The sequence below is a fragment of the Eretmochelys imbricata genome, chromosome 1 (assembly GCF_965152235.1).
Source record: "Eretmochelys imbricata isolate rEreImb1 chromosome 1, rEreImb1.hap1, whole genome shotgun sequence".
NCBI classification, from domain to species: Eukaryota; Metazoa; Chordata; order Testudines; family Cheloniidae; genus Eretmochelys; species Eretmochelys imbricata.
The window spans coordinates 346,974,743-346,995,886 of NC_135572.1; the positions used below are offsets into that span (position 1 = coordinate 346,974,743).

General features: G+C 40.1%; 1 protein-coding gene across 6 annotated transcripts in view; it reads right to left on the bottom strand.

Annotated features, from left to right (window-relative positions):
* Window positions 1-21,144, bottom strand: part of CELF2 (CUGBP Elav-like family member 2) — a 689,087-nt gene that overhangs the window by 218,652 nt on the left and 449,291 nt on the right. The window contains exon 1 of one of the 6 annotated variants that reach the window (XM_077836736.1): window positions 20,423-20,454. The exons of the other annotated variants lie outside the window; for them this stretch is intronic. Coding sequence (XP_077692862.1) covers window positions 20,423-20,439 — 17 coding nt within the window. The 5' untranslated portion in view covers window positions 20,440-20,454. Of the gene's footprint in view, window positions 1-20,422; window positions 20,455-21,144 lie in introns of those variants that run through there. 6 annotated transcript variants of the gene reach the window in all.

Genomic DNA, 21,144 nt, shown 5'->3' on the forward strand with positions numbered 1-21,144 from the left:
TCATTATCCAAATTGTCAACAAAAGCAAAGACCATTATAATCCCACAGAAAGTAGGAAGTGGGTAATGGCAAACTGGCTGAGATCCCTACAGGACTATCTCAAGCAAAATTATTCCAGGCAAAGGGGAAATGAAGTTTTGTTCACATATCCGTGGAAGGAAAATTTCTCTCTTTGCTGCGACTCAGTGACAGGAGCAAGCAAGAGAAATGGGGCCGACGGCTCAATGTGGGGAAATCAGGAGAGTGTACGCAGAAGTCCACTTTGTTTGTTATGTGAGAAGAGTTTAATGGTAACACGATTGATTGGAGCCAGACATGACAACAACAAGCCTTCATTTCTCCGAGATAGGGAGCTCTCAAAGTGAAGTGTATAACAGGGGGAGGGGGAAAAGGCTTGATTTTGTGTATAATTAACCTTTTGCTGTCAGTGGAGTCTTTTCTCTTGCCATTATAGCTTATGAATTCAGCATGTGCAGGTGGCATAAAAAAAATCCCAGCTCTTCACTAAGAGGTTAAAGACACAAGTTAGGAGATTTCCCTTCAAAAGACAGAAGCTATTAAAATAGTGTCTTCAGGAATAATTTTTGCCTTACTGTTTTGCTGTTAACTCTACCTGCTAGAGTGTAATGTAGGAATTTAGGCCTCAATTCCACAACATCCTTTGCATGGCTGATGAATAGTGAAAATATGGACTTAAACTGGGGGGATGGGAAGGTGAGGGAGATTAGAATGAAGGGGCAAAAGCATTCCATGAAATAAATACCCATCAGAACTTTGACCTATGCATCAGATAATAGGGTCATCACAGGCAGCAGTTTAGAAGAGTCCTATTACATTTAGAATATTAAAAGATTTAAAAGGTGACATGTAATCACGTTTTAACAGATCTGGGTATATAGAGAGGCAGCAGGGAACTGGGAGTTAGAGAGACTCCTAGGTTTTATTCCTGGCTCTGCTAGTGGGAGAATTACTTACTCTCTTTGCCTCACTTTAACCATCTGAAAATATGAACACAGTAATATAAAGAGGATTTTGGAGGCTTAATTAATGTTTGCCAAGGGCTTTGAGATCCTTGAGTGAATGGCACAATGTAATACAATATTATTAAAATTAGTTCAGAACACATTTTTCTAGGCAGTTTGAGTATGGACTGTATGCAGCTATATACCACAGCTTCCTTGGAGTATTTCTAGCACGTTTATTGTTGTGTTAACATATTACTGAGACGCTCCCTTTTAAATATAAGGGATTCATTTAAACTTCATTCATTCAATTTGCCAGATTTTGAGCTACTGTTACCCATTACATACATTTTAAAAAACTTTTTGTTGTTGTTGTTGCAATATCCCATGCTGCAGGAAGCCTCTAGATAAAATGAAATTTAAAAGGATTAAATTGATGGACACCTGTTTCTCAAATGTGCACACTGCGTTTCTGAAATCTGTCTGCCTCAACAGATCTCTCTCTCCAGCTCCCAACCTCCTAATTCTTTTTGCTGAGCTCATATCCCAGATGACTATCAGAGGATGTAAAGCTAGGATTATGGATAACATTCTGCTCTACATGTAAAATCCACCATCATCAGTGGCCACATCAGTTCAACAGGCCACCTCATCTCCCATTATTGCTGACCTAGTAATAATTAGGCTGTGAAAATGTGTAAACACATAATATGGAAGGTGCATGCACGTGTGTACGCACGTAAAAAAGACCTGCTATTCTTTGTGATATAGAATCCTTCTGATCCAAAGAGGCACAAAAAAACCCGGATGTCATATAGGACACCTGAGTGCAACAGGTTCTGCCAGGGTCTGAAGGACCCAAGGTGTGCAACACATAGGTTGTTCCCCTTATTTCCTTTTTATTTACATTTTTCAACATACTGTAGAAATTTACTTTCAACACAGAGATGGACCAAAACTAAAATCATTAACTTCCCCCTCCGCACCATGTTAGGAGAGAGAGAGAAAATGGAATCTAGCTCTGAACTACCCCAAGGTTTTGGCTTTACAAAACCAAGGACATCTGAAATTAGAGCTCTCTTTACTTTCAGATAAATCATCCTCACCTTTAATTGGAGATAGCACCAAAGGAAAAAAAAAATCACAGATCCAAACCACTTCAAGACTTTGGGAAAGTTTACAAATGTACTGTAGTTTCATTTTAATGTACTTTCCTAGAAGGGACTGCATGCATGCCACTGCCATCTACCGGATGGAGTTAGAACCACAACTATGCATCATAGGCCCTAAACTGTTAACAAATCCAGGAGATTCCTTTTCCTCTTCGGTGGTATAGGGCTGCGCTTTTTGATTAAGAGGATTTGCTGCCATCAAGAAGTTCTGAGAGGCCATGGTCTTATATGTAGCACACGGTGACCACCATTGAGACCTAGGTGATTAAGGATGTGTTACCATATATTTCTAAGGTCTCCTCTCTCTGTCTTTCAGGAATTATATACTGTGGGCAATTCAAAGAACTAATCGCCTGTAGTTAGTATCATCCAAATAACTCAAATAGCCCTTATGAAGATATTTTAAAAGCCTGATCCATAAAGAACAAAACACCATCTACAGTATTTGTCAAGCAGCTTCACATGATCCTTGCCTGTAATAGATTCAAATGAAAAAAATACTGTAATGCATATGGGCTGTTAGATATGTAGTTAAGATATGTAGAGAGGATGGAAACACAGATTACAAAATATCAATGAAATTAGAATGATGGTAATTACTGATGGGATTAACTTCTATAGTCAAACAGCAGCAGTAAAAGGCAAAACGGACATTCTGGTTACTGACAATTCTCCCAGCTGCACTCCCCAGATGAAATTTGCCACCTCTCCCATCATTTCTGGCAGAAACATACACTTGTTTTTAAAAGGGCTAAGGAATCAACCCTTAAGAAACTTCAAATTGAGATATTAATGCTTCGGTGGGGTGCAGGACTATGCTCCAGTTGATAGGAAAAGACATTTTTTCTTTATTAAAAAAATTAAAATTCCAAAATGTTTATACCATCTGACACAAGACAATTTTATGTGGGCTCCACTGATTCTGAGTTACTGTTCTATAAGGCTAATGTGATGGCACATGTTACCATTTTTCCTGAAGAACAAAGGAGATTGTCATATAGGGCTTTTGAAAAAATGCGGTCAACAAAAATGTTAGAAGGTACTTTAATACGATACTCATTTTCTGTGACCATGTTTTCATGAGTCTGCATTTTTTCCAGTCTGGTTAAAGGGCAGGCACATTACATTTAAAGAACTGCACTCCTCTTTGGTTACATGTCCTCTGGCTGATAAACAAAAGGGGCAATAGCATTTAGGGTCACTTGTCCGAGAAGGGATCTCAAGAGAGAGGTTTGATAAACCACATGAGCGTATAGGGAATTGATAAACTCTCCCACACCATCCATTCCTACCAGTCCCGAAAATCCTCATGCAGCGAGAAAATATTGTACGAACCCACTCCTAAATTTTGAGGCTATAAAAGGGTAAACAAAAATCCCTCTCATTAATTCTTGACCTGTGTTTGGAGTAACACACAGGCAGTAGTTTCAATTGTATTTTCTCTTAATGTTAGTACTTGTGAACACTTATGGTTCGTTGACTGAGCCTCATTACCCCTGAAGATTGTTTGTTCATCTGTTTGTCAGAATTTAATTACTGGAGCACAACTACTGAAATACGAATGTTCAGACGCAGCCTAATATCCCCCTCTTCTCTATCTCCTCTAGGTAGCTTTATTTCCTCTCTGGAAAATTACTCTTAATCAACTTGTCATTGTTTTAGAACAACAGATTTCATAACCAAGGAGGGAACAGCTCTTTTAGTGCTAGGAGTGCTTTTTAACACAACCGCGCCTGAAATCGGTTTTCTCTACTGAATGGATGAAAGCAAGAGAAACATGCCTGGGCTTCTTAATCAGAAAATAGGGAGCCAAATTTTCATACTGTGCTTACTGAGGGATTGGTCTCTGCCTACCCACCATGACACTAAAGCTGAAGAGTCTGCTTGGTGCATTAGAATTCCACAGGGGCTGGGGAAAGGAAATCTTCCCAGGCTCTGGAGCGACAGTTGAATTGCACAATGATCACAGAGCTGCTTCTCCAGGGGCTACTGAATGTACACAACGGGCAACACACTAGATCCGCCACTGCTGCTCTTGCTGCAGCCGTCTCCCCATGACCCCATTGTACAAGGATGTAGAGACAGTCCTTACAGAGTGGGACTGCGGGGTACGCAGAGGGTAACAGCAGATCTTTTGCATGGTCCATAAATCATGACCACAGAATTAGACCTTTTAGCCATATCCGGATACCCCTGCAGAGGAGCACTCAGCATTTGCCTCTGCAAGCTAAGTCGGCAGATTGAAGTAACCATGCATGTGAGTGCTCTCTGGTTCACAGGACTTGTCTACATGGCCCTTTAGCATGCAGCAAGCCAGGGTAGGGATTTACAGTGCTCTGGCTTGCTGTGCACTCACTCACCGTTTGGACCCTGATACAGCACACTAACAGTTCTGCTGTGCGCTAGGACATATTCCTATTTCAAACAGAAGTAGGTCAAAGTGCACTATGGCACTTTCACTGCATGGAAGCAGGGTCCACCTAGCGAGTTCGTGCACGGCAAGCTAGTGCACTGTAGATCCCCACTCTGGCTTGCTGCACACTAACTCACCTTGTAAACAAACCCAGTTTACTTAAAGGATTTGTTCTACTAATAGAGTGGGAGATCTACAGATCAAAAAACCCAGAGCAAAGCCTGAGAGAGCTGAGGGCAAAACGTTCTCAGCTGTGGAATTCCAGGTGTGGAAGAAACCTCCCGGAGAGATTAGGAAAATCCAGAGTCTGAGAAACCTCCCTCTCTTCAAAATGCCTTCCCACAAATAGCAACTCCCAACATTGACATCCCCTTCTACCCAAACTGCCCCCACCAGTAACAAATCAACCAACTCCCCCCTCCCCACCAACTTACAAGAAAATTAACAGTATTTAAAAAGCCAAAGATGACAACCCTACTCCAAGCAAAGTTTTTACCCTGAAATAGGAGAAGTGCCAGAGACTCCTGGAGGCCCCACCAGCACCTCTGCTATTGCTATCCACTTCATTGGGAAGGCTGTCAGATGCTGTAGTGATGGGTGGCAGCATAAAACCCCAAAGGTAAGTAGATAAGACCAGTATAAGTTTACCACGGAATCATGAGGTAGGCAGTGCCATTATTATTAGTAGATCCATGATCATTTTATTTTGAGACAGCTATACGTTCTGCTGCCCCTCTTATATCTTATATAATATACTGAGGCAGGGACGATCTATCAATTTAGCCTAGCTTAGCACAATGGGGCTCCATTCTTGGTTGGCCCTTAGACACTACTGTAATAAACATGATTAATAATAAGTAATATACCATAGAAATATATTTAGCTAAAAATAAATCCAAAACAGCTTCTTGGCCTGATCTGACTGCCTCTGTAAATGAGAACAGTCTTCTAGTAGCTGCTGTTTTAATGTCCCTACTCAGCAGCATCCGGGGATGTAGAGTAGGATTTGAGAGGGTGCAGATGACATTTGAATGCATAGTAAAGAAGGAAGCTTTTGAAGTTTATGAAGTTGTTTATGGGTAGTCTGTTAGTGGCTGTTAAATTAACCACCTTAAAATGAAAAAGGGGGAACGGTGTTGTCAACTATTGTGATTTTTAACAGGAGTGTTACAATATTTGGTGTTTTTCTTCAAGTCATAACAACATGAGACTGCCAGCTTTCATTTTCAAACAAAAAGTTTCTTGCCCATAGGGTTGCAGAGAAAAGCTTGACAACAGGAACTTTAAAGGCTCAATATAAATAGGCAAATAAAAAGGACCCAATTTAAAAAAATCTCTGTTGTTTGGGTTGGGGATGTGTGACTTACGGTTTTTTAAAAGCTTAAGATGGGCAATACTCACACACTACTTCAACATCTTCCTGTTTTTCCTTGCATTCAAATAGCAAAAAATTACCAGTACTGAACATCGGACTGCAAAAGATATCTAATTACCATCTGAATATTATTATATAGTTTTCAGAGTAGCAGCCGTGTTAGTCTGTATTCGCAAAAAGAAAAGGAGTACTTGTGGCACCTTGGCGACTAACCAATTTATTTGAGCATAAGCTTTCGTGAGCTACAGCTCACTTCATCGTGAGCTGTAGCCCACGAAAGCTTATGCTCAAATAAATTGGTTAGTCTCTAAGGTGCCACAAGTACTCCTTTTCTTATTATATAGGTGTCTCATTTAAAGGTATAAAATCACAACACCGACACCTGCGCTACACAGAGTCCAGTTGTGCAGGTAAACAACATTTCATCAGCTCACTCATGAGAAAGCGGACACAGACACTGGATTCAGAGCGGCCAGCTGCAAGTTTATCATGCATCCAATAACTAAAGGAGAAGTTCTCCTTTCCATCGTAATAGGTTAACTGGCCTTAAGCCATACAACTACAAGACTGGGAATCTTACCTAACCCTCCATAGCCAAACACAGGAGTCAGACCAGCTGCTGAATCTCACCAGCTTCTCCTCATGAAGGGCAAGACGTAACACCACCAAAAACCTCCTGTATCTAACTTAGCTCTGCCAAAAACCTGCTCCGTGACCTTGAGCAGGTCACTTCACAGCACTGTGCCTCTATTTTCCTTCCCAATCTTTGTCTTTTCTATGTAGATTGTAAGCTCTTTGTGACAGGGACTGGGTTCTGACTATGGGTTTGTACTGCACCAAGCACAACAAGGCCCCGATCTCAGTTGGGTCCTGTAAGAAAAATACACATAATAAACAACAACTCCTCCTTGCGTGCATGTTAGCAGGATCTGGCCCCTAACAGCTAAGACAAAGAAAGAACAACTCTATGAAGGAAGGAATAATCAAAATTTTATTTAAAAGTATCAGTGAAATAACTGTAATTCTGTAGGATGTGGAAAGACATTCTATAGAAAATGTAGCAATTCAGCACATCATCTGCAATTTCAAATGCTCGTCTAATTGGCCGCAAAGTGACAGAAATCAGTTTTAAAGAGATGTTAAAAGAATACAGAGCAGGCAGTGACAGAAAGAAGCAGGTAAACCCACTGACAATTAGTTAACAGAAAAGAGTGGAATGAACGAAAAAGCTAGTTAAAAGAATAAATGATTGATGGATACAATAAATTGCTTGAAGGATCAAAGCAGATCAAATTCAGTTATTACTCTTGCAGAAATATCAAAATGTAATTATGCTCTTTTCACACATCGTTATTTTCCATTTTCTGGAATACAAATGGACACATTCATAAATAAAAAAAATATTCAATTTCAATAAAAGCATAGGCTACTTTTCAGCCTTTGCACAGATATATTTGTGAGGCTGTCTGCATCTGCAGGGTGAGTTTGTACCCTGAGTTTTTGGTGGTTCTAATAGATTTATAAGGCTATTATGTTTATCTACCACACTGTCAGAGTGGTTCCTTCTGAGAGTTTTGGATCATTCTGGTAGACAGACTGCTATTGGATATGTACTGCAGAAGGAGCCTTGCAGAGACAGTATTAAATACTCTCAGTAATGCACCTTCCTTTAAAACACTGTTTAAAGATAAAAATCCTGTATTCCACTTGTTTTCCTCCTCTAGCCTTCTATTATAAACCATCAGTTTGATGGTTTTAGCTCTATGGAACTGGCTCAGACCCATGTCTGTTAGTAATATTCAGCAGACCAAGTGACTTGGCTGGATGAACATTTCCAAATGGCGTTAGACACAGAGCTAACTTCAACAAAGAGACATCACCACCACAGAGTTATATACAATAATGAGCTGTACAGAAAAGATCATTCTGGACTCCTCCTTAACCTCTTGCCATAACACTGTAGCAAGGGAACAAGTCACAAAATTAAAAAGCAACCAATTTACAAACTGATTAAAAGAAGCCTTTAAAAATGTATATGTAGCACATAAATAAGCCTGTGAAACTCTCTGCCACAAGATATCACTGATGCCAAGAACTTACATGGATCCAAACAAGGATCAACTATTTATATGACTAATAAGAAATTCCACAGTTACGTTAGATACAAATTTTTATCCTAAGAGATACAACCCCTCCTGATCAGGGCATAAGCCAATCTCTTACTACTTGGAAGTTAGAAAAGAACTTCCGCTACCAGAATGTTATTCCCTAATTGTCCGCTAGGTGGGTTGTTGCACTTTCATTGGAAGCATACTGGAATAGACAGCCCACTGTCTTCTCTTAGTATGGCAATTCTTATGTTCCTAATAATAATGGCGGACTTTAATTTGAACTTGCAAATTCACTATCATTTCTCAAAATGACTTGCACAAAAAAAAGTTAAACCAACTCTATCTAAACTCCTTGCAAATCTCTGAATACATTTTTCTGCCACTTACTGGTCCTACTTTCAAAAATCCCATTCTGTATTTCTTACATTACTCTAATACTCTCTTCTTGTCATTAATATTGTGTTCAGTGCAATGCTAATATTTTTCAGTTCACTGTCAGAGAACTAAATCTACAGCAAGCTAATCTGCCATAAAGTCATGTTTTATACACATGACTACAAATTGAGTTTTACACTCCATGGAAAGCAATCTTCCATCTTTAAGGGTATCCTGAGACACGGAATTAGATCTATTCTTCTGGCATTACTAAATCATAAGATGAAATATAATTTGATGTGCAAATGATATTGTAAACCCAAGGCAATGAAGCACTGAGAATGTTTTTAGTACTAACTTACTTGTTTGCTTAGTATTAAGAGCCTTTTTGACAAAATTAGTCTCTATTTAGAATGGAAACAGCATTACGTAAACTTCTTCCATAACACAGGTCCCATTCTAGTGACTAAAAGATTGTACATATTTATTCCCAAATTGGGCAGCTAACTTTAAACATACTTTTTTGGCCTTTGAATACAGTTCATGTTCTAAGTGATTTCAGGGCATATCAACAATTTTTCAGATATTTAGAACAACATTTTGGGGGGTCAGCCATCATTCAGGATTAATTTTATTGCGTTCATCAAGTTTCCAAACAACTTCCAAAATAAATGAGTTACCGGACTTTGCCATTTACACTGGCAACAGGTTTTTTGGTCTTGTCCAATATAATAAAGGAAGCAGGGGTGGGTTGGATCAGTACCTAGTTAGCAGACCCCTCCCCGCCCCCCGAGTAAAAACAAGGATACTCTAGGAAATAGCGTTCAGGAGTATGGACACGCTTTTATCCGAGTTTGCTTTGAAGCGATGCCTCATTGGGGTATTAGGTGGTGCCACAGTTTCAATCTTTCTAATGAGAGGTTAAATCCAAGTCCCTGATAATTTATTATTTGTACTGCGGTAGCATCTAGGAGCCCCAGTTATGGATCAGTGCCCATTGTACTAGGCACTGTACAAACACAGAACAAAAACAGGGGCCCTGTCTCAAAGACGTTACAATCTAAGGGCTGGTCTACCCTACAAGTTAGGTCAGCTTAACTACATCACTTAAGGCTGTGAAAAATTAAGCCCACCTAAGCCCTGGTGTAGACACCATTATGTCGAAAGAAGAATTCTTCCGTGGAGCTAGCTACCGCCTCTTGAAGAGGTAGATTTATTACAGTGACAGACAAACCCCTTTCGTTGCTGCGGTAAGCATCTACACTGCAGTGCTGCTACCGTTGTGCAGCTGCAGCGTTTCATGCCCTGAGTAACAATGTGTAATCGCTAAATATACCATGGCACTTTTGGCAAATATAGGCCAAATTTTGGCCTTGTGCTTTGGCCAGGCAGCTACATTCCGGTGACGAGCAAAATAAATTCTATATGTATATTGTAAATCCATTGATAGAGCCTGCTTGGATGCTTACATACGAAAGATGTTGCACACATGAAAAATCGTGATCGCAAATTTAAAATGGTTGATCTTAAATCCATTATTGACTTGGGCCCAGATCCTCAAAGGTAGGCTAAATACAGCTTGAATGGAGTTAAAATTGACTGGAGCTAAACCAAAATCAGTGTCCACACAACCTTTTGCACCACTTTACATCCGTTTAAAATGATTCAAGTTACACTGGTGCAAATTCCTTGTGTAGACAAGACCTTTATTGACCAGACAAGGTGCAGCAAGGCAGTAGAAAATCAGGTCAAAAACGATATTCCTCATTTTTCTAGGCCTGCACAAGTGTGTCTTTCAAGGCCTTTCACAACCTGAGGTTCTTGTCTCTGTCTGTGCTTGTCTCTTTTCACTTCCCTTGTTGCCCACGCTACATGACATACCCTGACATGAGGACTGTCAAGGTTCCTTCCCCACTCTGAACTCTAGGGTACAGATGTGGGGACCTGCATGAAAAACCTCCTAAGCTTATCTTTACCAGCTTAGGTCAAAACTTCCCCAAGGTACAAAATATTCCACCCGTTGTCCTTGGATTGGCCGCTACCACCACCAAACTAATACTGGTTACTGGGGAAGAGCTGTTTGGACGCGTCCTTCCCCCCAAAATACTTCCCAAAACCTTGCACCCCACTTCCTGGACAAGGTTTGGTAAAAAGCCTCACCAATTTGCCTAGGTGACTACAGACCCAGACCCTTGGATCTTAAGAACAATGAACAATCCTCCCAACACTTGCACCCCCCTTTCCTGGGAAATGTTGGATAAAAAGCCTCACCAATTTGCATAGGTGACCACAGACCCAAACCCTTGGATCTGAGAACAATGAAAAAGCATTCAGTTTTCTTACAAGAAGACTTTTAATAAAAATAGAAGTAAATAGAAATAAAGAAATCCCCCCTGTAAAATCAGGATGGTAGATATCTTACAGGGTAATTAGATTCAAAAACATAGAGAACCCCTCTAGGCAAAACCTTAAGTTACAAAAAAGATACACAGACAGAAATAGTTATTCTATTCAGCACAGTTCTTTTCTCAGCCATTTAAAGAAATCATAATCTAACACGTACCTAGCTAGATTACTTACTAAAAGTTCTAAGACTCCATTCCTGGTCTATCCCCGGCCAAGACAGAATATAGGCAGACACACATTACCAGCAGGACAGTGGGGTGGGAGGAGGTATTGTTTCATATTCTCTGTGTGTATATAAAGTCTGCTGCAGTTTCCACGGTATGCATCCGATGAAGTGAGCTGTAGCTCACGAAAGCTCATGCTCAAATAAATTGGTTAGTCTCTAAGGTGCCACAAGTACTCCTTTTCTTTTTGCGAATACAGACTAACACAGCTGTTACTCTGAAAACAGACCCTTTGTTTCTCTCCCTCCTCCCAGCTTTTGAAAGTATCTTGTCTCCTCATTGGTCATTTTGGTCAGGTGCCAGCGAGGTTACCTTTAGCTTCTTAACCCTTTACAGGTGAGAGGAGCTTTCCCCTGGCCAGGAGGGATTTCAAAGGGGTTTACCCTTCCCTTTATATTTATGACAAGGACTTTGTCCCACTGTAGAGTCCTGGCTTTCCTGCATGTTGTTCCATATTCCTGGAACCAGTTTCCTAACCTGGTCTGCCATGTTTTCACCTTCTCTTCTAAAAATCACTTCTTTTAGAAGTCCTATGAACCCTAGACCTTAAGCATTGTGCTGGCTAAGGACAGAAAAATCCCCACTGGGACATGAAAATAAGTGGAACCTTAGTTCTGTTCAATATACCAAAGAGAAAAGATCTGGAGAAATAATTGGGTCAAAGAGGCAGATGGCCAGGTTTGAGAGTGATCCGGGGTTGAAAATCTCAATGAGTATAATCAAGTAGAGAGAGTATCATATTTTCCATCTGGTTATTTTTTTCTTTGGTGACTACCCACACGTTTCAATCATTTTCTGAATAGGTGGATTTTTTTGGTATTAATTCCTAGACCAAGAACTACATTTTGATCAACACCCCCAGTGAGGGAGCAGGAAACTTTTACCCCCCCCCCCGAGATGATTGACAGTGGCATTATCTAGAGCTAGGTCCAAGCCCAAACCTCTTTTGCATCTTGATCTGAACTGCAAGGTTCAAGCTTATCTCCAGCATTACCTCCTGACGTTGTTAGAGAATCAGCACACTAACTGAAGACAGCAATGGAAGGACAACAATTACAAGTGACTGCACATCACTTTGCATCCATTGGCATGCTAATTCTCAGACAGAACAGGAAATTACAGCTGATGCCAATCACTAAGCTGAGTTCAACTGCACTCGTTGGCGGTAATGGGATTGTAGCACACCGCATTCAAATCACTGGCAAACGTATTCCCATTAATGGAGAGGTGAAAGAGAAAACAACATTCCAAATTGAGAGATGAAAGCACCAAGTGGAGGAACAACGCTTGGTCTGTACAGTTCTATCATGTGTATTGCATGCATTTCTTCAGTAAGCAGCTAGTCCCGTCTTTCATTAAGAATGATACTTTGAACTTAAACTTGTTCCTTTCATCAGCGTGTCATGGAGCATTTTACAAAGGAAAGTATTACCAGGATAGCTATAAAGGAGAACTGAGGCAGAGAGAGATTAAATGACTTGCCCAGGGTGTTACAGTTAGCCAGTAAGAAAGCTGGGAATAGGACCTATATCTCCTGACTCCGAGCCCAGGGTCTCACTATTAGACAGTGCTGTCTACTCAAAGAATCAATGAAGTGTGTGTGCTATTGTACGGTATCGTCACCGCTGCAGGTTCTTTGCATCTACGGTGCTAAACATGAATACTTACCAGCTAATGAAAATCTATAAGATCTTGCATCTTCATGTTCCTAATTTTTCTCCTTTAGGGGATAGCTCCATTCACCACCTCCTGACAGGACAAGCAGGGCTCACTTACATCCTCGCTTGAGATGCAATTGCCCCCAAAAGGACGCCGAAGCCAAATCAAATAAGTACACTCTCCTGCACACGCAATCACGTCATGCTTTGAATACCGTTAATGCATTAGATGTGCAGAAATTGTGGAGCGAGACAAGGCAGGTATGCATTGTAGTGTCTTAAAGGAATATTGTGCTCTGTGGGTGTTCACTGTATCGCATAAAGGAATGTATGCAGCAATACTGATTACAAAAGAAAGATGTGCAAAAAGGGGGCTGGTCCAAAGTTTAGATTGTTCCTGTTTTAATTCCAAAAGTTAATGCACTTTTCCTTTTGTTTTCTCTTCTATTATGTTTGACCAAAAACCCACCCTGACTGCTTGAAATGCAGAACGGGGGGGGGGGGGGGGGGGGAGAAGAAAACTCTGTTTAAATGATTCAGTTGCACCACTGTATTAAACCCTTCCCACACACCCTGAGATGCTATCTTGGTGTCCCCAAGTCAGAGAGTCAAATACTGTGCTGGGTTTTTAAATCATCTGGAATTATTTTATATATATATATATATATATAATATATAATGAAATTTCATTTATGATTTTGCGGCCTAGGACAAGGGCAATCAAAGCTCAAACATCAAGACATAAACTGATCACCACAAGTATAAGGAAGAAATTATTGCCAATGCATGGAGTACTGCACCATTATTGCTTTATAGGACTTATTGCTTTATAGGAATTATACACCTTACTCTTAAGCATCAGGCATACATCAATGCACGTGAAAAGAAACTGGGCATGATGGACAAACGGTCTGATCTTATTTATCTTTCCTTCCCGCTTACACAGTGCACTTTATTTTATTTATTTATTTTTTTAAAAAGACAACCAAGATATTGTATGCTGCAGCATGGTTTGTCATGGGATGCCAACTATGGGCATTTCGTGGTATGTTTATTACTCATACTGAATGACTAATACAGAGTCAAATCCTATTGTAAATTTGATCTCTCTCATGGCAGATCTATTTTAATGTGCTGGTATATGGGGGGAAGGTGGGGGAACATTGATGGATGTGTGCAGTCTGTTTTGACTCACAACCATTACTCCCTTTGTTGACTTAGCCTCTTTTTGAAAGCGTGACCCCTTTTAGAGGTAGGACTGGTACAATGTGGAGGGTGAGCCAGTTGCCATAGTGCAAGTTATAAATATTAAATTGCCTGAAATTCAGGCAATTTCTCAGTGGCTTCTATTTTTCCCTGGCTACATTCCTTAAACAACATGCACAGATGCTACAGCTGCAGACTCCTTTGTCTCCATAGCCAAAACTCTTAGGAAGAAAATCCCAACTACTTTAGGCTATAAATGAATGAATTCCTTAATTAAAATAAAGAGATTTTAAATGTAAATGCTCCCCCCAAACCAAACAGTTGTCACGTTCTCCCCACAGCAGTCTCTGCACTCTAGATTTCTTTCCCCCACTTTGCCACAACTCAAAGAAAAGGCATAAAGGGCTCCACCCTTTCCCAGAAAATATTTAGCTTGTATTTGTCAAGACTTATATTTTAAAAATGAAATTCTATTTGTTTTTTCCCCCAACAGAGGAAGCTATTACATATACATTATCTTTATGTGCATGATTGGGAATAATAGATGATTTGTGAAGTTATCTATTACAGGGAATAATCAAGATTAATGAGCCCTGTGGCACTTGCTGAATGTCCCTAGAGATTTATTACTCAGGTTTGTTCGTTTTTCTTGTTGTGTTGGCACTGTCAAAAGTCCTATAACAAATGCAAACAAAGACGTGTATTAATTGCAAATGGAGAACGAGGCTACTGTGTTGCTACTAAATATTTGAAACTGTGCCTTATAAAAGGCATCTTCATAAACTGTGAGATTTCACAGCTGGCAAGTTTGTGATGAACTTGCCTGTCAATGGAAGTCACTAATTTTGGGTCCAATAATACGAGGTGATGAGCCTCTCTTATTAGTTCTCGGTGGCTTGCAGGGATCAGACCCTTTCAAATTCACATTTCATTATAGATTCATGGACTCCAAAGTCACTCCTGGGATTTCCTAATCATGCTCACTCATGGACTTCGCTTCCCAATCCTAAATTCTATGGTTTTGGAAAGCAGGGGCTGTGCTTAGCAGTGTAACAGATTCACAGAAATCAGGGAGGAGACATTGTGAAGTGCCTCAGAGGCCCCCTTAAGCCCAGACCGCAATATAAATTACAACATTCAGCTACAGCCAACCAGTGTTTGTGTTTTTCCCTATATCTATCAGGTCCTTGCCCAGCTTTCCAGGAGCTCTAACAAGGAAGCAGAGATTGCCAAACCTGAAACTTCCTATCACGCCTTGCCCACAGACGACTCCTTTTTATTCTATGTTACCATTTTTTAAATGCTGGAAGTAAACAAAGGGATTACTTTGTGCCCACAGTGTATGTCACAAAGAGATAATCATGCACATTCTAGACACAGTGACAGGCTCAACTATGAACTTCCGGACCGTTGGCAGTTTGCACTACAACCTGTGTGTTATTTAAAACCCAAGTCTGACTATGGCCCATCTAATTTTTTGTCCAGTTAACCTAATATTTGGGTGAATTTCAAAAAGGAAGTTTTTGCTTCCAAAAGCTGCAGTGTAAATACGTTTTTTTAGACACACGTGAGCTTTGTATGTGCTTCTAAACCTGCCAAAGAGGCCACTATAATGTGCATCTGTCAAAATGATAATGGCTTTCATCAGTTCACATTCTTATTTTCCCACTGAGGTGTCAGCTGTCAACAGATTCAGTGGTATGAACAGGAAAGTCATTGTGACCTGTGACCCCATTGCTAGACAGATTAGGATGAAGCTATGTACTCAGGAATTGATGTACTCTGGGAGTTTTTGGGTAGTCTTCTCTGTATGAAGAAGGTCCAGGAAGAGTTTCTTGGTTTATTAAACACATTTTTCTGCATTGCACCTATTTGTCAATGCTTTCAAGCTGTACCTAGTGCTGAAGCCTTAAAATGCCATGTACCATGCTGAACATATCCTAACCTGCAGGATGAATTCCACTGCATCATTACAAATTCCTGGAAAAGGAAAGGGGAATTTTAGGTGCCAGGACTGTAAATATAATTTTTTTTTTTTTAAAAAAAGGAAGATATCAATGCTGCCTCTTAACTATCCCCGGCACCAAATCTTAAATCCAAGTTATGTAAGTAATGCTAACCCAACTTAATGACAAATCAATTTAGACATGCAGATTGGCTATGTAGCCCATGCATTCTAGCGTGCGGTAATGTCTGTAGAGTTACTCTTGAATAAGAACTATTGTGTTGGTTTCCCCCTTCCGATACCATGATGTGGATATTTTAGGACTAGTAAACCCACTCACATGGAACGTATGGGAGATCCTATTCATAAGCACAGAACTATGCACAGTTCTTTCACGCTCACTGGCAATTCGGAAGGCGTGAAGGAGCAACGGACATATTTACATGCTTATGTGTGGAAATCCACTCCCAATTCCCAAGCACTTTTTTCTGATGCCACATATTGGCACAGGCACTGAATCGGTGTAATGCAATACTAATATAGTTCAGAAACAGCATTAAACAGCAGTGCCTTGATTGTAATACTGGAGCGACATTCAACGATACCATCCTAACATGGAGCTCCCCTTCTCAAAGCTGTACTGTTTGGGGAGGGATTTACAGTCCTGGCACCTAAAATTCCCCTTTCCTTTTCCAGGAATTTGTAATGATGCAGTGGAATTCATCCTGCAGGCTAGGATATGTTCAGCATGGTACATGGCATTTTAAGGCTTCAGCACTAGGTACAGCTTGAAAGCATTGACAAATAGGTGCAATGCAGAAAAATGTGTTTAATAAACCAAGAAACTCTTCCTGGACCTTCTTCATACAGAGAAGTAAGACTACCCAAAAACTCCCAGAGTACATCAAAGAGCCTTGTCGAAACTATCAAAAGGAGTTTGGACAGAGAACAAAATGTCGCCTATATTGCCTACTTTGACCATATCTTAAATCTGTAGTACTCACTCTGGCAGAGCTGGCCAGATGCCGTAGCAGAGAGCTACAAAATAATTAAAGTTTTGACAACACGTTGTGATGCTTGTTGTGTGAGACGGTAGCATCAGAGCTCACCATCATGCAATACCAAGCAAATATCACATCAACATCAGGACATGAGCATCTTGTGATTCCCTGGGAGGGAATAATAGGGTGTATTTCCTCTTCCCCTTCTTCCCACCTTCTGACTATTGGGAAGATGGAGGACACATCTCTCATTCTTCTCTCATCACTTCTCCTGATTTGTGGGGAAGGAGAGAATGCATCCTTCTCCATCTCTCCTTTCCACCTCTCCTCACTTCCTAGCTACTTTGAAGATTGCAGGGGTGAAAGGATCCCATCTCTTTACTCAAGGCTGCTTACTAGAGCCTCATGAAGACCGGAGAAAGACCCTTTAGATTTTTGGATGCCCCAGATGCCATAAGTTGGTCCACAAAGAACAGAGCCATATGTGGATCTAGAGCGATGTGTTATACTGTCTTATACTAAATTAAAAGATGTCAGGGAGCCTTGGGGAAAATAGACTAATATGTTCTAAGAGAATAAAAGCAAGAGGGTAGGACATTCATATTTGCTGGAACTGAAATCTAGAAGGAATGCCTGTTAACATACAAAATACTAGTTTGTAGATATATGCAAGCCTATTATAAAGGAGGCAGTAAACATCTTTAACCTTCACTCATGTCTGGAACAAAACCTGTTTTAAAGGATTCTAAATCTTTGGTTAAATTTTTTCTTTCATGATCCTCTGCACTCAGGCGTTCCAGCCCACAGCAGAACCCAAAAGTGAGGAAGATGGGCTTGTACCCACACTGAACAGAAGAACTGGAAATACTGAAAATCTGTTAAGGAAGCCAGTTTTTGTTATTTAGCCAATCAAACGCAGGAGAGTTCTGCAGAAGTTTGATCTACAGTGGGTCTGCAGCTTGTCATGGATTTGAACTATGCAGTTTGTCATGCTGTTCCTTCAGAATTTGGATATGCACTGAAATTTTGGAGTGCCTATATGAGATGAACTTCCTAAACACTGGAGTGTCATTCATAACTAATAATTTGATTGAATTTCTCTCTCCATATTATGCAGGAAATAAGAAATACTAGAAAAATGCAAAAAGAATACAACAGTATGCTCCCAGCTGTTAAAAGGCCATTCAACCAGATACGTAAAGTACTGATAGATTTTTTATTTTAATAGAATCCATGTTCTGAAGGCATTTGTGAACACTGGTGCATTTCTTTTTTGCCTTTGGGTGTTACACTGCTTTGCTTTGACATAAGTTTGTGTTTGGATGGCTGCTACACAAATTGATAGGGCCTGTATGGTCTGCAAACAATTTTCCTGTTTCCTTATCAAGTATTACTCTTTGCATCATAGTAATTCATATCACAATATACACTGCATTAACATGAGATGCCCAATGGAGAGCAAAATCTGACATGACATAAAGACAACCGCACTTATTTTCAGATATCAGTGTTACCAATTTGGAAGTCGTCCATGTCTGCCTAGAAAAATGTAAACCGAAGCAAAGTAGCCTTAAAATAAGACAGGTCTCACTCCAAGAGTTGTTGGGCACCGGTTGTGTAACACTATACATTAAAATGAGGTGAGGCCACTCCAATTGTGACCTGCAGTATGGTAGCTAATATTTGAAAGGGCATGTGATAGAAGCCATCCAACCCAAAAGGCAAGAATTGTTCAAGTTCACAAACACGGCCATATGTATCTGTATCTGACAGTATATTTTTTTATAAAGCATTTCCCTGTTTCAATGTCTTCAAAGCACAAATACTTAGCTTTATTAAGATAAAACAGTAAATAAAGTTCCATTAATTATTTACTATCAGCAGTATCAGATAAAACTTCAACTCATTTTAAAAAAACAACATTTGAAAATAGATAAATTGGAATGCTGACATGCTATAAAAATTTTAAACATCAGAAAATCTGGAAATACTTACTTTTTGTTCCAATATTAACATTACAACTATCCTCTTGTCCTCCGCCACAATCCAATCTAATTTTTATGCTCTGAGGTTCACGTCCTTAAAATTCCAAAGATAGACTTTAAATTGTGAACCACCCAGAGTTAGAGGATAAGGACTGGGACTTCATCCCCATACGCCAGGGGTCGACAACCTTCTTTCAGCAGGCAGCCCATCAGGGTAATCCGTTGGCAGGCCGCAAGACATTTTGTTTACATTGACCGTCTCCAGGCACGGCCCCCTGCAGCTCCCAGTGGTCACGGTTCGCCATTCCCGGCCAATGGGAGCTGCGGGAAGCAGGGGCACTTGGGGGGGGTCTCTGAACTTTTTAAAATCAAAATGAGGGTTATTGAGTTTCTAAAGTTTGAGAACCGCTGCTCTGGATAGAGATTGCCGATCAACATTTTAAATACCTGTCCTCAACATATAAACCACAAAGCTCAATTCCCTGAACATCCTGGCAAGATGGGCCTTAGATTCTGTGTTTGAAACAGAATGGAAGGCTCTATGTAGGTTGAAACATGATACAGTCCTCTCGAAGACCATACTATAGACATATAGAAAAGGCAAGAAGAATTTTCCTTTATCAGCTGATAAAACATATTAAGGATAGTCATGTTAGTCTGGATCTGTAAAAGCGGCAAAGAGTCCTGTGGCACCTCATAGTCTATATTAAGGATATAAAGTCCCGAAAGCTCAGATACATAAAGTAATATATTTAAAGTAACAAATAAAGACATTTAAGTACTTACCTGTAAAGTAGCAGTGACTCCAGAGCTTTTAAGACTCACAGCAGTAGCTATGAAGCTTCAAACCTCTAAAGCAGCTAAGAAAGTATGCAACAGTCTCTATGCAGTTTAGAAGCTCTGCAGCAGTAGGCATAGGGCTTTGAGGGGTTCATGGTGGGAACTCCTAAGCTCCATAACAGTCATTCACAAATTGCAAAGTTTTGTCTCAGTCAGGGGAATGCTCAGAGAGAGAAACAGATTGGTGCCATCTGGGCCTGTAGTAGGGAACCATTTTCACTCCAAGCAGCTTGAGGGACAGTTCCTGGAAGAGTTTATAATTTCAGATGTTGAGTAGGTCAACTCCTGGAACCTACAAACTCTGCAAGGTTTTTCAGCCCAGCCAGTTCACCTCCAAAACTCACAAACTATATAGGTTTGGTTACCGAAAGCCAGCTGGAGAAATTTACTAAAGCCTGAATTCTATCCATTTTTTAAATAAGATGCACTTCTCAGAAGTTCAGATATTCATAATAAATAACTCTGAAACTAATCCCCAAACTTCAAAAGAGCACTCCAAACCATTCATCAATGAAGTCAAGGAGAAGGAAATTCAACACATTTGGATTTTCTCAACGTTGGTGCCCAAATATTTCATAATCTCCTCTCTCTTTTGACTGTCCAAATACTTGTTCCCCCACTGAATGGGACAAGTCTGGCAAAATTAGATAGGAATGTGTAAAGTACTGCTCATTGAACCATATGACAGGTTTCAGAGTAACAGCCGTGTTAGTCTGTATTCGCAAAAAGAAAAGGAGTACTTGTGGCACCTTAGAGATGAGTTCATTTGTGTCAGCAGAGAAATTCATGCCAGTCCAAGGCAGTCTAAATTCTTGTATTGTTTTTCCTTCATCTCCTCCTCCACAGAATGGTTATCTGTCCGTGTTTCTCTGCTAATTGTGTGATTCATGCTAATAAGAAAATAAATATGAAAAAATGGTTTGGGATGGGCCTATGAATCTTGCACATTCCTTTCCATACTATATAGGTGATAGACTAATGCAGCTCAACTCAGTAGAGCTCTCATGATGTTCATGAATGGCCACATTCCCTCTCTTATCTGCTATTCAACTCACTCTGTCTCCTCATATTCATTCACTATCTGACTCAGCACGTGCTTCTGTCAGAACACAATAGATATACTATAGTTATACCTAATTTTTATGTTTCTGTATGGTGTAGACATGGGAACTTTTCCCTGTTACAATTTTAATTTTTGTTATGTTCCATGGAAATGAGCCACTGTTTCGGAAATGTGAGGCTAAACCACACATTTTTGGACACACAACTTTCCAAAATGAGAAAATTCATTTTCCCAATTTTTTCTCCAGAATACCTTTTGTCATTAGCCTCAAACCTGGAACAAAAATAAATATCCTCCGGCAGAAAGCCAGACCTGCTAAACTGCAGGTGGAAAGGTTTTTGGGGTACCTAAGAATAAATACAAAATGGTATACTGGGAGAAAATTAAATACAGGAAAATAAACCCTAA